At 33.2% G+C, this 16,830-nt stretch overlaps 1 protein-coding gene and 1 long non-coding RNA gene across 2 annotated transcripts; one reads left to right on the forward strand and one right to left on the reverse strand.

Annotated features, from left to right (window-relative positions):
* Window positions 1-702: 702 nt before the first annotated feature.
* On the reverse strand, window positions 703-16,590 carry LOC128220249 (sulfotransferase 1C2-like). The gene is made up of 7 exons (XM_052928571.1): window positions 16,516-16,590; window positions 6,432-6,560; window positions 5,681-5,778; window positions 5,176-5,296; window positions 4,014-4,108; window positions 2,223-2,403; window positions 703-1,351 (listed from the first exon to the last, which is right to left on the reverse strand). The coding sequence occupies exons 1-7, from the start codon at window positions 16,562-16,564 to the stop codon at window positions 1,245-1,247; spliced, it is 780 nt and encodes a 259-aa protein (XP_052784531.1). The 5' UTR covers window positions 16,565-16,590; the 3' UTR covers window positions 703-1,244.
* LOC128220250 (uncharacterized) lies at window positions 12,079-14,711 on the forward strand. The gene is made up of 4 exons (XR_008258738.1): window positions 12,079-12,208; window positions 12,684-12,851; window positions 13,108-13,251; window positions 13,698-14,711. It is a non-coding gene; the product is annotated as an uncharacterized LOC128220250 (long non-coding RNA).
* Window positions 16,591-16,830: the final 240 nt, after the last annotated feature.

The raw sequence follows: 16,830 nt of genomic DNA on the forward strand, positions 1-16,830 counted from the left end.
AGGATATCTAATCCCTAAAAAACCTATGGTATTAAATCAGATACCTAAATTGATTTGCAACGTTAATATGATTCTACTTATTCCAAATATATTCTATATCACATGAGTGAAATACACAACACTGTTTTTGACATTTGATCGAGTGAAAATTAAATGTTGAATCGAACATTTGTATTTCTTTATTTGTGTTTGTAACACAATCATCATTGCATATCATGTTTGTGCCTGGGTTAAAACCTAAATGTTTTACATTGGCAGGAAGTAATCGCAAATAACTATGACTGCTTCCTTTAACAACTTAATAACTCGTGATTAAACGAGATAAAAAATGTCATTTCAATGCCACAGTAGCTATTTTTAAATGTTGATTTGATTTTTCATGTGACGACTTAATTACACTTTCATATATATCCGGAAAGCTTCTGCACAGAACAGTTGTGGAATAGCATTTTAAAGGGGAAGTTTTATATCTTTGCATTCAACCTAGTTCTGTTAAGTTGTTGTTTTTTTAACTGAAAAATCTTGACAGATCCCTCAACCCTGCTATGTTAGGGTACGTACCTTCCCTATAGGTTATATTTTGAATACACGAGGATACATTTAGTATCCTAGTTTGTGTCGGGTGAAAATGGCTCCAAAGGGGTTTTACATTTTTCACATTTTACAGGAAACCAAAGGGCAAATTGTCGATGATTTGTATTTATTCCGGTTAAAGATATTTGTCAAAGAAATCAAAATGATAGTTAACTGTTTCAAACAGAAATAAACAATTTGATATTGTTCACTGTTTTTCCAACTTGAATACGCCCTCATTTCCAAATCAAACGTCAGCGCGCACAAGGCTTGAGCGGAATGCCAAAGTAGTCATATCCGAAATGAAGTTATGGTCGCATACAATATATTTTTTTCTGAAAACTACAACAAAACAAGTACAATACATAAATAAATACAATACATAAAGGAAGTTAATGTCAATGCAAACACCATCTAGAACACAGAGATTTCCTTGACACACATTGAGGTATTACTATTATGTATACATATAAGGTATTTCTGTATGTTATGTTAGAAATAAGCACATATTCACATTACATTATCTAGCAACATTCAAAAGACGGTCCTTTCCCTGCGACCTGTTTCAATACGTCATCAAGAACACAGCGATTTCCTTGACACATTGATAATAAGGTATTTCTGTATGTTATGTTAGTAATAAACACATACATGTATTGACATAACATTATCTAGCAACATTCAAAAGACAGTCCTTTCTCTGCGACCTGTTTCAAAACGTCATCAAGACGAGAACTCATCTCAGACGTTAACGACTCTCGCCAAGTTCCAGGTTTACCTGCAACAACACAGACATTGTAAATGTATCATATTCAGGCTATAAAATGTGTGAGAAATAGAACATTTAAACAAACTCTCTTTCTCTATTGCCTGATGACGCTTTTTTAAGTTTGTATTATTTGGAAGGGTTTTAGATGCAGAGAATGAATATGTATGAAATATACCAAAACTAATACAGACAAGCGTTTGTGGTCTTGAAACAGTGTGAACATGGAACTTGCGTAAGATTTCAGTGGAAGAAAAAACAAAGTAGACTGCTACAATGTCTTTGTCTATCATTCATTTCCTGTCATTTATTTTACATAGAAGTAATCTGCAAGCAATACCCTTCGAACGATTCCAAACTGCCATGGGCCACCACGCATCAAAGATACTCGGTAACTATATATTTGAATCTTCCTATTTTTATCTGTGTAAACGTTTCCAGTATTTAAATAAACTATGCGTAATTTAAGTTAAATCGGCCTTAATAAGGCCCTGAGGCCTGGATTAAAAATAACACCTTCTAACAGCAGAATAGAACAAACTTTAAAAAGCTGCACTCTCAAAGATTTCCCACTTTAACAACTTTTTTATTTGTTTTGTCTTCGAACAAGCCATTTTTTGCGAAAATCCATGGAAAACAGTCATATAAGACTGTTGATAGAAAAATAGATCGCAGATCTTTATATTTAAGTTCATACATTGATGTTTTATGCATCATACGCAAATGGTAAATCTGTAAGAGTGTAGCTTTAACGAGCGACAAACATTAGTTGAGAAAATGTGTTGAAGGCAATATTTATGCGAAAAACTACAGAAACAACCTCAGTAGCAAAATGTTTAAACATAAACCCGGTTAATGGCACTGGGTAAACGCCAAAGTGCACCTTTGTTAATGAAACCGCCATAACCATCCTTCATGTTACTTCCAGCCATATGTTCCAAATTAAGCGTCGGGTTCTTTCGCATGCTTTCAATAGAGCAGTGCTCATGTATTCTGTTCACATCGCCATCGGTCAGTGTTCTGCCAAGAAAGCTCGCTATGTCCCTTATGGTCTTTGGAATATCCTGCAAGGAAATATAGTTTTCTGTTATGTTCTGTGGTGGCTAATTTCTGCCATTTCGTATTGATGGGTTTTCGGAGCGAAAACTCGACAAACGGTCAATTTCTAAACAATGTTAAATTATTATTTCGGCCAAACCAAATTAATGATTAGTTCCTCGAATTTTTGCCAAAAAAATGGAGCGAGCGAGCGAAAAAAATAAAAAAAAATTGTCAGTTTTCATAAAAACCGAAGCGAGCGAAGAGCGAAAAATTCATATAATAAATAACCCTGTTTTTAGTAAAAAGTTTGAAACGACTTATATAAATCTACCTGAATCAGTTTAACATCATATGCTACTGTATTTAGACATAAAAAGAAAAAAAAAGAACAAGGGTATTTTTCAGAGTACTTTTTTGGTTATTTATATGTTTTTATGCACCAGCCAATTGTATTTGCCCCCCCCCCCTTAGTCCGGAATAGCGGGACTTTGACTTCCGGTCAACTTCCTCAAAACCCGGGTAAAATACCCGACCTGCAGGGACACACTGCTGGTAAAATCCCTGCCAAATGGCCCCGCAACCCCGAATACCTATGTGAGGCCCATTCCCGACTATTTTCAATATGAAGACAAAACCACATTCACTAGGCACTGCGGGGGGCTACCTGAAAGGTAAAAACACAGCCCATTGCCTCTGCTGTCCCCGGTATACCCCTAGAACAAGGGCGAGGGGTGGGTGGGCAGTGGTTACTATTGACAAGTGCATAACAATCCTGGATTATGTAGTCAACCTAAATGGCCGTCAATGAGTCTTTTGACGATTTTTAGACAATGGCAGACTCGAGACACAGGGATACACATGAAATGTCAATATAATAAAAAAGTATCCCTGATCGCTCATTATTGTAGCTACTGGATTATGCTGCAAATAAAAACAAAATATTAGGTGATAAACTTAGGCTTAGTTATGTTGAGGTATATCCAGACCAGTGTTTATAAATATCGCTATTTGTGAAAAGATATTTGTTCAAAACTGTTGTTTTGTCAGAATTTGATCAAAAATGAGCTTGATACATCAATTTGGACCAAACAATGACTCATGTTCCAGTTAAGTTGACCTGTCATCTTCAGCATCGTCGTAACGAGGTAAAATTTAGGTCCCTTGTATAATATGACTTGAATAAAATAGAACTAAGTTGATCATTCCGATTTCCATTCAAAACGAGTCACTAATTACGCAAAATATAATCGCTACAGTATAAAAACACTACGCATCGGTTACTTCCCTTTACAAAAACACGAAAACTAGCGTAGAAAAAATAAACTTGATTATTTTTAGCCTTTTAATAAATTATTACCTGAAAAAAATCTGCTTGTGCGATCAAAATGGAGGTGCGGGCGCACAAAAAAAAATTGTTTTTACATTTTCAAAAAAATAGGAGCGGTAAATCCGCGGAACGAAATATCAATTTGGTGTGGCCTTATTTATCTTTATTTTATTTTTTTATATAATTATGCTCATAAAATCCAATTCAGCAAGTGTGTTTGTATCAAATACTAGCACTTCTTTATGCAACATTTATTTATGAAAAGGCATTATGTAAGATATGCAAATAAGGCAAAAATACCGTTACCTTGACAACATCTTCATACTTTAAAAACAAAAGGTTCCCAACTTTGGTGTTTTTCCAAAATCCAAGAACGTGATCTTCCCAACCTCCATACAAAACTGAAATATATAGTCTCCAAAAGTATTTAAAAGAATTTGGTATGGGAATCAATGAAAATATTACTACAAATAAATTAATTATATGTTAAACAGAAACGTTTGAAATCTTTGACATTATTAAGGACAAAATTATTATATGTTATTGTTAAGAAAATAGGTAAAATGTTATTTGGCATGTATAAAAACTACATAGTTTGATGGTCCAACTGAAATTTACGGTAAATAGCCAGCCGTGCCTGTGAAAAGAAGTTTATAAAACAGGTCGCTCTAAAGGACATCACAAAGGACCATGCAGTTAGATACTACATTTCAATTAACCATGCATAATGTATGTGATCTTAAAGGGACTGTACACCCGATTGGCACCAAAAAATATTTTTTTCTGTTATGAATCTCAGGACAAGTATTTAATAAAATATTTTACTCTTTGATATCATAATTGTAAAAGAAATACCAAAATGTAAAAAAAATCGCGTCGGAGTCCGGGTTCGACCCGGTGACGCCAAAATTACAATTCAGTGTTGTATCCACTGTGCTATGAAGGCTTACCCTAAAGAGATGGAGTATTTAAGGTATATACCTAACTTGGTAATATCACGTGATAACATCGACTAGCCAATCACGCATAAAGAAGGATTTTTATTTTTATTTTTAATGGAAAAATACGAAAAAATAAATCAATTTTAAATTATGTGGTACTTCAGTCAGTAAGAGTCTATGCATTGACACATCGATGCCAAGTTTGTGTCAGTTTTCGACAATTTCTTTTTTTCGCTATTTCATCATACGGAGTACAGTCCCTTTAATTCCTTAAAGTGACACTCTTATTCTATTGCAATACATACACATAATAACAAACATATATTTTCAGTGTTAAACCATTAACTACTCACTCAATGATGTATTTATGGAAAATTTATTAACTGATAACAAGATTGTAACCGTGTATTAATAGCTGAAAACGCAAACATATTTAATGATTAATGAGTGCTAAAAGATTTACTGTTATCTACTATCATCCCATAAGGTAAAACTACTGAGTTTTCTGTAAGACAGTACATGATTACCTTTTCCGTTCATGAAATCCTCAAAGAATTCTGCCAGTGACATATCACACCAGTCGAACCATTGCATCAGCTTGTACCAGGACAAAACAACGTCTTTAGGGTTCCGACACACGTACACCATCTGAAAATTTGTCATACAAGGTATAATATACCGATGTCGTCCGAAATAAGTTTGGGAAAAGTGTCCTACAAGGTAGAATATACCGACGTCGTCTGAAATTAGGTTGGAAAAAGTGTCCTACAAGGTAGAATATACCGATGTCGTCCGAAATTAGGTAGAAAATCTTATAAATGACGGCTTACCTTAATCAGGGACAGTTAAAGAATAGTTTAAAGTATCTTAATCAACCTTGTAAATTGTATACACTGTAGCATCTTAAACGATTCGGAAAATAGTGTCAGTCTAAAGCAGCAATTACAAAAAACATGTATACCATTTATTAAAAAATAACGTATTAAAGATTTGGTCCAAATGCTGGAAATATACAGCTTGGGAGAAAGGTACCCTTCCTTTTCCGCCTTGTAACATTTTTGGCAGGAACTTGTACTGCAGATGGGACTTGAACACCCTGGGGCTCCCTGCGTTCTTTAATGCGTCCATTCCTGCAAATCAAAATGCACTTGTTTTTTTTATGAAATACCTTGTTATGTTTGCCCCTTGATGACCCGCTGTCAATTCTTGGCATTCTGTTGCAATTTGTCAAAATACTCGGATAATATTATACATTATTTTACTGTTTATATAGTTTTGTCTACAAAACAATGTAAATGTAGCTTGTATAATATTAATTAAATTGGAAACAATGCAAAAAAATGATATTTCAATTCAACTCTGTGTATGCATTTTGTTGTTCGAGAGATACCCGCGCTCAATGGCTACATTATGGCTTAATCCCGCCGTGTGTACCATCACGACTTAAAGCGTTATAAACCGTTTACATCCGAGTTACATTAAGACAAGCCTAAGATAGTCTTTGTAAAGATAGTCTTTGTAATTTTAGAAAGAGTCCCACCAGAGTTAACTTAAATTATTAATTAACTCGCTTAAAATGCCTTTGATTTCTGTCCATTATTTAAAAAAAAAATCAAAACCATGATAAAGGACTTTTTCATTTGTTGTTCGGGGTTTAATGTATAGGCTATGTGTGGTTATATTCGAATGTTAATCACTCAAAATTTGCTACGGATCCAGTAACGGCAACTACTTAAATAAATTCATACAGGCAACCAATGTGTGCAGATACTAAGATAGAAACCTGTTGCATTCGGGATGGTTTCGTCTATTCGTTCAATGAAGGCGAATCGTTCGTCAAGCTGCACCGTGTTCGCCTTTTCAAAATCAAGGGTTTGCACTAACTCAACGATCTCTGTAGTCAATGTTGTCCCTGAAAAATTATAAATATTCTAATAATGCACCAGTCAATTGTAACCACACAGCCCCCCCCCCCCCCCCCCCAGGTCCGGGGAATAGCGGGATCTATCTCCGCCAAATTTCCACCCTGCGGGAACGATCTGCTGGTGAAACCCCCGCCAAATGCCCCCGAACCAAAGGGACCCTAGATAAGGCCAATTCCACGCTAAATTTGGCGTGAAGACAAAACCACCGCATTCACCCGGCACTGCGGGGTCACCTGGAAGGTAAGAACACGGCCCATTTTCCCGGCTATCCCCGGTATACCCCCGTACCTGGGGGGGGGGGGGCGTGGTTACAATTGACTGCCCTTACAGAATGAATGCCTTTTTGTGAACAACTCGCGAACAATTTGTGAATATATTGTGAACACCAGTATTCGCAGGTATCATTCGCAGAATGTTCGCAGCTTATGCGAATAATCAGCGCACACCTAGGACTGCTATTCGCAATAAGTTCACAATAAAATAATAGTTCGCAGAATGTTTACGGTTATAACTTTAAAAATGTTAAAGTTAACATAATGTTCACAATTAGAACATATAAAATGTCAGTTTATCAAACGAAAGGGTTTCAATTCGCAGAATGTTCACATTTAAGTCGCAGAATGTTCACATAAAGAACTTTGTTACTGACTAGGAATAACATTTGTGGAAAACACTCTGTTAATTTTCCCTGTTTACAATATGTTCACAATTGTGACTTGTAAAATTCCACTAATCAGACCCACAAAGATTAACAAATTAAGTTAAACAGTATATGGATTCCACTTTAAATGAGTTTTTATACTGATAGAGGGTGTTAATTTATCCTTGGTTAAAAAGTGAACATACATGTACCTATTGATGATGACCTTCAGACAAATCCTTTCAAAGGAATATTAACTACCAGTATGTAGAATTGAAGAATATCAAACGTTTTGTTTACTTTATTTTTTAAGCATGTTAACAATTCAGAATCAAATCAAATATTCAACAATGTGTCAAAAACATTCATATACATGTATTCAGTACAAAGTCGGCAATTTCAATATCGAGAAAAACGTGTTTAAAGTTTTGTTAATTTATTTCACTGACTTAAATTGTTATAAGTCACCATTTCTTCTTGTTAGATTTATTTAATTAACGTAAAACACATGGTTGAATCGCATCTATAAAATATCCATATTCTCCGACAACGATGTTACCCGGTGCGAGGTGATACAGGAATCCAGTGGATTTCACGTGAAATCCACTCAAAACGTGAAATCCACTCAGAACTCAGTTATTTTAATTAATATTATTTTTTTTTATACATATTAGAAAGTGCCTCATGAAGGGTTTATATTTCAAATTTTATTGAAATTGGTCAAAAAATAAAGAAGTTAGAGCAATTTTTCATTTTTTCCAAAAATAGATCGGAAATCGAGGTGAAATCCAAATTCCGATAGGTGAAATCCACTCATAACTCATTAATTTTAATAAATAATTTTCTGTTTTTGTATAATTATTAGAAAGTGCCTCATAAAGGGTTTATATTTCAAATTTTATTGAAATTGGTCAAAAAATGAAGAAGTTAGAGCAATTTTTCGAAAATAGATCGGAAATCGAGGTGAAATCCAGTTTTCGAGAAGTGAAATCCACTCCTAACTCAGTTTTATTAATTAGTAATTTTTATTTTTTGTATACATTTTGGAAAGTGCCTAATAAAGAGCTTACATTTCAAATTTTATTGAAATATATCAATAAATGAAGAAGTTAGAGCAATTTTTCGGAAATCGAAATGAAATCCACATTTTGACAAGTGAAATCCACTTTTTCAGACGTGAAATCCACTCATAACTCATTTCTTTTTATCAAATTATTTTTTTTGTTAAACAAATAATTGAAAGGGCTTCATAATGGGTTTATATATCAAATTTTATCCAAATTGATCCAAAAATAAGAAAGTTGTAGACCTATTTTGAAAAAAGATCGGAAATCGATGTGAAATCCACATTTTGACAAGTGAAATCCACTTTTTCAGACGTGAAATCCACTCATAACTCATTTATTTTTAACAAATTATTTTTTTTGTTGAACAAATAATTGAAAAGGCATTATCATCGGTTTATATTTAAAATTTAAATGGAATTGGCCCAAAAATGAAAAAGTTAGATGAATATGTTGAAAATAGATCTGAAAGCTAAGTGAAATCCACATTTTGACAAGTGAAATCCAAAATTTGGTAAAGAAATCTACTAAGTGTAATGAAATAAATTCAATCAAGTATCTTAATATTAATACAGTAGTAGTTTGTGTCCGATGATTATATTTTAATGTTGTTTTTTTTGTTTTATTTACTTACATTAGTATCATTTAATCCGTTTTAGTCGTGATATCTTATATAACATTAGATCTAATATCTGAATCAGTTGAGATGCAATATTTTGGTTTGTTTTTTTCTGTAAGTAACCACTACCCAATATATTAGTTCTATAATATCGTTTAATAATTACTCTTGTCTTTGATCTATATCTATCAAAGACGAGGATCACGACTCTCACGTGCCGTTACTTTCGCGCCTTTCGCACTTAGCGGTTAAGGTGATACATCAAATATCCGAGAAAGTTGACATAACATACTCGGCGGTAATATTAAAGAAGTTTAGTACAATGGCAGTAATTATTTTATGCCGAAAAAGAATTTGAGAAGATATGGTAAGTATAAAATGTATCAGAAATGGCAATTGTCATTGCTATGTTTTTATTTTTTATGCTATGAACATGTAGTGTTGGATATACGTATTATTTGATATTTAAACGGATAATTAATTGTTTCTGTGTATTTTGTGTTATTATATTTGGATATTTAAAAGGATAATTAATTGTTTCTGTATATTTCTGCTGTATTTGTTCATAAAATGGGAACCTTTCCGTGTAGTGTCTGCCTTGAGGCATGTGCACTTGACTCAATTTATTGTGATAATTGTAAGTTGTGGTGCCATCGTACATGTTGTCAAATGGGCAAGCTTGAGCTTAAGTCTTGGGACCAACGTCATCTCAAGTTTGCGTGTATAAAGTGTGCTTGTGTCGGGGATGAGTACAACTACACAGCAGCACTGAATCGGTAAGTGTAATATATACTTAGCATATCTTATAATATGCTTATTATTGAAAACGGAGACGTTTTATATGAGTTAATGCAATATTTATTTATTTCAAAAATATATTTCATAATAAGTTTAAGTACATTAAGTCATGAATAAATATTACAACATTTAAATGAATGAATGAAGCACATTTGAAAACATAAATAACAACAACTATATAACAACAATAAATTAATAACTACGTGTTTTTATAAGCACATTTGCGAACTACTACTACTACTATTACTACAACAATAAGCATATTTATAACTAACATCACAATAATTGCTTTTAGCTCGTATTAATCTGTGAAATTACGTAATATGTTTCCTGATGGCGTGAAAGTATTTAATGTGTCCTTTGTTGTTGTAGTGCACCATGTCACTGTGATAGTCCTTATGAAATCTTATGTCCTTCATTTCAATGCATTGTACACTTTTTCGAACAAGATTATTGATGCGTTTTCTCTGTGCGTTGAAACTTTTTTTGCTTAGAAATTTGTCTTTGAAGCTTCCCCTTTCTGTTATGTATGTGAAAAATACCTTTCCACATCCATTGTGTTTTAGTTGTTTAGAGATACTTATGATATGATTAGCGATCTTTCTAGGCTCTAATGTAGCTGTAATGTCGTTACCCCCCAATGTAATTATTGTAATGTTAGGTTTGAAATTTATTAGTTCGTTGATATATCTGGGTGATGATGCCTTCATTCCACCTTTGGAGAAGAACTGTACTTGACCGGAGCACTGAAATAAATATGATAACAATAAGTTTAGAAATGTAATTTAATCATGGAATAATATTGCATCGAAATCTAAATTAAATAAACATTAAATGTGTTTTAATACTTACGCGTAAATCGTAATGACAGTGCTTTCCTAGTCTAGCTATGTAGCTATCACCTAACAAAGCTATTTTTTGCGCCATCTTGATAGTCTTAGATAGTCGTATAGGTTGCTTAGTGGTTGTATTTGGGTATGGTTGCTTTTGAATATATATACCCTCAATTCAGCTTATGTTTGGCAGGTCATATGACCCTGACTTGTGAATAACAATAAGCCGTTAACGTAATGAACATACCTTTTCAGTATCTCTCATTATTGTAAACCAAGTTAAACATATGATTTCACTTGGTGTAACTTTGTCCTGTTGTATTTGTTTGTTTCTTTTCTTATTTATTATGATTACGTATATCAGCCAATGTACATGTATAAATAACCATAAATAAATGTCTGGCATAAACAAATAATACAAAACAATATTCGGATTATTTATTAAATTTTTAAGATTTTCAAAATTCGAAAGTAAAAAGGGCCATGATTGAGGGCGCCTCCACGTGGTATGGCCTGGATGTGTATGGATATTATGTTTATCATGAAAAAAATAAACAATTATGCATACACAACAAAACGCCCTCACAATATTACTTCAACTTTCTTGTTTTTGGATCAATTTGAATAAAATTTGAAATATAAACCCATTATGAAGCCCTTTCAATTATTTGCTCAACAGAAAAATTAATTTGTTAAAAATAAATGAGTTATGAGTGGATTTCACGTCTGAAAAAGTGGATTTCACTTGTCAAAATGTGGGTTTCACTTCGATTTCCGAAAAATTGCTCTAACTTCTTCATTTATTGATATATTTCAATAAAATTTGAAATTTAAGCTCTTTATTAGGCACTTTCTAAAACGTATTCAAAAAATAAAAATTACTAATTGATAAAACTGAGTTAGGAGTGGATTTCACTTCTCGAAAACTGGATTTCACCTCGATTTCCGATCTATTTTCGAAAAATTGCTCTAACTTCTTCATTTTTTGACCAATTTCAATAAAATTTGAAATATAAACCCTTTATGAGGCACTTTCTAATGATTATACAAAAACAGAAAATTATTTATTAAAATTAATGAGTTATGAGTGGATTTCACTTCTCGAAAACTGGATTTCACCTCGATTTCCGATCTATTTTCGAAAAATTGCTCTAACTTCTTCATTTTTTGACCAATTTCAATAAAATTTGAAATATAAACCCTTTATGAGGCACTTTCTAATAATTATACAAAAACAGAAAATTATTTATTAAAATTAATGAGTTATGAGTGGATTTCACCTATCGGAATTTGGATTTCACCTCGATTTCCGATCTATTTTTGGAAAAAATGAAAAATTGCTCTAACTTCTTTATTTTTTGACCAATTTCAATAAAATTTGAAATATAAACCCTTCATGAGGCACTTTCTAATATGTATACAAAAAAAATAATATTAATTAAAATAACTGAGTTCTGAGTGGATTTCACGTTTTGAGTGGATTTCACGTGAAATCCACTGGATTCCTGTATCACCCCGCACCCCGATGTTACCGATAGCGACGAGAAATAATAACAACCTAGTTATCTCCCTTCACCACGTAATTTCCGGTTTGTAATTGAAAAACGAGAAATTTTGAAACAATTACGTTTTTTGTCTACATTTACTGCTGTTCGAGGATGCTTCTGTCGAGTTATGACAGGTAAATATCATTGCAGTTGTATAAATTTAATATTAAGCTTTGTAAGGTTTAAATGATATAGAAAAAAGACTAAAATATTCGTTAATATAGTCATAAACCCGGATTAGTAAACAAAGGACTTGAACTGCATGGTGCTTTTATTTAATTTTCATACACCATTGTCCATAATAATGAGGTAATTTGTATAATGATATAACTTTCTCATCATGATCGAGTCAATTGTTTATGTAGTCAGGGGAGTACTGTGTTTCTGATGGACTTGTCAACGACACTGATATGACATTTTCATCATGATTTGTGTATTATAACTTATGAATGACCTTCATTAACTAGAAACACTCATCCTGACCATGACAACACTGTAGATAATTGTGATCTGTTTATGAGTTTTGATAACAACAATGATGAAATGACAAAAGATCACAGTGCACTACATAACTGTATTTATATGCATCATATTGCTATCTTATTTCAGGACAGTATCCATGCTCCCTGTCCGACACCCTCCCATGTTGCAGTTAACAGTTAACATTTCCCTGCCAGTCTTCTTCCCCCATCATGCCCAACTGACTGGTCCAATATTGTTCAAAACTATATGGAAATGCCTCGTCACCGTAGTTTGGTGTATGTGCAGAGCACTCAGGTACATTTTAGTTATTTATAACTTAAGTTCACAAATTAATAAACGGCTAATTAAATTATTAACTGACAGTTTTTTTCAAGTAAGGAGAATATTTGTGGATGCACACATGACAATCTTGTGATGCGTAATCAGAAGGCATATTGTGTAATACCGAATAATTAACTGGTTTCCATATTTTATTTTGAAATCATGCAAAAGTTTAGATTAACAAAATAGCAGGTATAAAACAAAGATGTACGTGTATCAAATGTTGCAGGATAACAAGCAGTTTATTTGCTTGATGAGACTGATTTGCCGGGGAAGGGAGCAGATACTGCTGTGAGCATGATGATCACTACTTCAAGTACCATGGTTTGGAGAAGAAAAGCCGAAATTGGCACTTTGGTCTTTGGAAAAGCAGGTAGATAATAAATTTTGCACATTTATCCCTATAGTAGAGTACTTTAATTTTGAAAATACTTACCTAACAGAATTGAGCCCTAGATTTTCAAGAGTATTCACTTAAGATGTTAGCCTTTTAATTGTTGTCAGTTACATGTCAAAAAAATAACCTTGACCATAACTCAATAACTGTTGAAATTGATAAAATGCAACTTTGCATACCTATTGCCAGAGGACGAATGTCTATGTGAACTTTCATAAGTATGTTATTTCTATATCACATTTCAAATTTTCAACAATGATCAACAAAAATAAATGCTGTTTTAACTAGTTGAGAAACTCCTCACTTTGTCAAAACACTAGTATGATATCTAAATCTTTATATAAGCTTGTTTTTTGTTTGCTTTATTGTGATGTCAAAATATGACTGAACTAGACATAATTTCTATCAATTCATACTTTCAGCAAACAGGCCTGGCTTTGTGCAGTGCAGGTGTGTTGCATCGGATATGGTGTAGTTTACCTTGATGAAAACCAGAGTAGTTGTGTTACCTGAACTCCTTTCCGAAATCTGCATCAAGGGGATGGATCTTGAATGGCAGTGGTATTAACATGACAAGATCAGATAATACAGCAGATTTGACATTTAAAAAGACAGTGTGCCCTTGACAGTCTCAACCAAAGCATTGAACAAACTGTGCAACCTGTTAATTAACTTTTAGAGCTGTTTGTTTGGACTAGTGTTTGTCATTCAGAAATAAGTATTAACATTATTTCTCAGTATGAGAAAACTCCAGGAATTAGAAACTTACTGATATTTACTATAACTATGTAAACAAACCTCTTAGGGGTTTAGCCAGGTTTAAGAAAGACAGGGAGCCACAGAAAAGAGACAGGTTTCCATGTGTCAATAGAACACCCTTCATTTAGCTGTGAAGAATTTTAACATTTTGAATGTTACAGAAAATGTAAGGAACATTGTATAATGTTTAATTGAAGTACTATTAGGTTTCAAGTGCCAAAAATGTAAAGCCTGTGTGTATTTATAATCATGTTAATATAAAGTTGTTATCAAAACATAATCAATATTTGACTGTCTTAAGCTTTTAATTCTATGAAGGCAGGAGGTTGCCAATCTATTTCTTAGTTCTACCTTTTTCATAACTGTGGCCAGGGGTTGGCAGGCCCTTATAACACTTTAAAAAAAACTGATAAAATTACAATTTAACTTTGTTAACTTTGATATGGTAATCTAATCTTACTGCAGCTCATTTCTGCAATATTATGACTGAAACTGTACGTTATAACAATAAGTGGTTACCTGTAAGTTACTTAAATGGAATTTTTTGACAAGTATATAAGACAAAATTATTGGAAAAAATAAGAAAAAAATGTTTGTTAAAAGGTATAATGCATGTATGCAGACAAAAACAAAATGAATAATTACTTTGTGTTTGAATAAACTGTATGATAATTGTTTTCACTTCTTACATTTGATATATACTCCAAAATGGCAATTTAGGATTTGACTCCAAAAGTTTTGCACACAGTATCACAATATATATATATATATATAATCACAGGTTATTTACATCTACTGATCTCCAATAGTTCACATTTATTGTTCGCATATTGTTAACATTTATTGGTTCATAGTTCGCGAATGGTTCACATGTACTATTCGCAAATTGTTTACATGTACTGTTCGCAAATTGTTTACATTTAATATTCGCAAGTTGTTATCATTTAATATTCGCGAATTGTTAACATTTAATATTCGCAAGTTGTTACCATTTAATATTCGCGAATTGTTAACATTTAATATTCGCAAGTTGTTAACATTTAATAATCTCCATTTGTACAATTTGTTCACAATTTGTTCGCAATTTGAGTTCGCAGATAATCTAATTTGCATGTGAAAAGTGAACATTCTGTGAACATTGTGCGAATGAATTCTTAGAAGAAGATACATGTTCGCAGATAGTTCGCAAAATATTTACATATTATTCACAATAACTGTTCACATTTAATGCATTTTTTCTGTAAGGGTGGTGCATAGCATGCGTTGTTTCGTGCATGCGTTGTTTCGTAACTAGCCCGTGCCGCTGCAAAACCGAAAGTAGGGTGTTTTTATGAATTTACCACATATTTTAGACTGTTAATTGCCATTTGTATGAATATGATATATAACTGAATACATGTAATATGTATGGGGTTTACATAATCAAACCAGTGGTTCATTTAAGCCCGCAGAACATGCAGAGGCGGTGGGCGAGGCAAGACATATCAATATTGTGTAGCTTATTGTGGAGTTGCAGTTATTGAAAAATGGGCACATTACTAAAACAGACATGGCTTTAACATTCTAGTGTTCCGTGGTATACTTCTTTTGCACATGACATACCTCCTTTCATAAGTTGAATGAACATTTACTGGCGTGTTGTCCATCGCCGATTTGTTTTCAGCAGAGAATGACCGGGGCATGTGCAAAGAGGGTACCGTTTCAGTAGATTTCGCAGAGGGTACCGATGTGGATTATGCACCGTGTAAATCAAAGATAACTCTTTTTTACTACATAATTCTAAATGGAACAAAGGGCAGTCTATGTCGCTTAAATATTCTCTCATTCGTTACATTACCGGAGTTTTATAAAGTGATTAGTTTCATCAAACACTTACACAAACCTGTTTTCAAAATAAAATTTTGACAGTGCTGCGTCAGACGGCCGCATTATGAAAAGGTTTGTCGAAGTGTTTTAAGAAACTAAACTCTCAACATGTCAATCAAACTCCGGTAAAAGACTGAATGCCGGGCTCCGTATCGTAAGCGACGTAGACTGCGCTATGTTTCATTTAAAATGGTGAAGAAATAGTGAAGTAATCTTTGTAAAAAGTCTTCATACGAAGCAAAATAGTGCCTTCCGACGTAGCATTTATGACGCAATGTATCACGTGGTATACACACACTGCATACGTATGTTTTGTTCATCTGTCTATACCATCTGTTCTGAAACAATGCTTAATACCATAAAGACACTATGTACTGTTTTAATAATACAACTATGATAATTACGAGGCAGCGAAGCATATCTATATGGTTAAAAATCAACGTCAGGTTAGAACCTTGCACTTCATTAGTGTTAGCAACACTGAAGCGTACAATTAGTATATAAATGAACAGTATGTAAGCAGTTGTTCGATGATTGACATGCAGGGGTTTCGGACTAGCTATCATATTTAAAATATAATATCTATGAAAACATAGGAATAAATAAACATATCACCTGATCTTGGAAATCCGCACACCCAGATGTCATCTTCGAAAGTTTCCATGGTTTCAATAGCCTTAAAATCACAATCAAACAATAAGACACCATCATGTATAATGTGCCGAAATGTATATCGCGAATTTGGGTTTAATTCCTTGTCCATGGTGAACGTTTACTAATTTGGTTTCAAGTCAATAAGAAGATCCTTGTCGAAAGTATATTCAACTGCAATTCAAACACTATATGAATGTGATACGTAATATCTGTGTCTTTAGATAATCAGGGTGATAAATCACGTGAGTTTGAAGGGGTTCACATCTGATAATGGAT

The sequence above is a fragment of the Mya arenaria genome, chromosome 15, assembly GCF_026914265.1.
Source record: "Mya arenaria isolate MELC-2E11 chromosome 15, ASM2691426v1".
Classification (NCBI taxonomy): domain Eukaryota; kingdom Metazoa; phylum Mollusca; class Bivalvia; order Myida; family Myidae; genus Mya; species Mya arenaria.

Bases quoted from the DNA above. Each gene is read 5' to 3' on its own strand.
- LOC128220249 (XM_052928571.1), bottom strand. From the start codon at position 16,564: ATGGAAACTTTCGAAGATGACATCTGGGTGTGCGGATTTCCAAGATCA. The intron at 4,109-5,175 runs GTAATCATGTAC...TATATATTTCAG, and splicing joins GGATTTCATGAACGGAAAAG to TTTTGTATGGAGGTTGGGAA. The intron at 1,352-2,222 runs GTGCACTTTGGC...GTGTTGTTGCAG, and splicing joins TGGCGGTTTCATTAACAAAG to GTAAACCTGGAACTTGGCGA.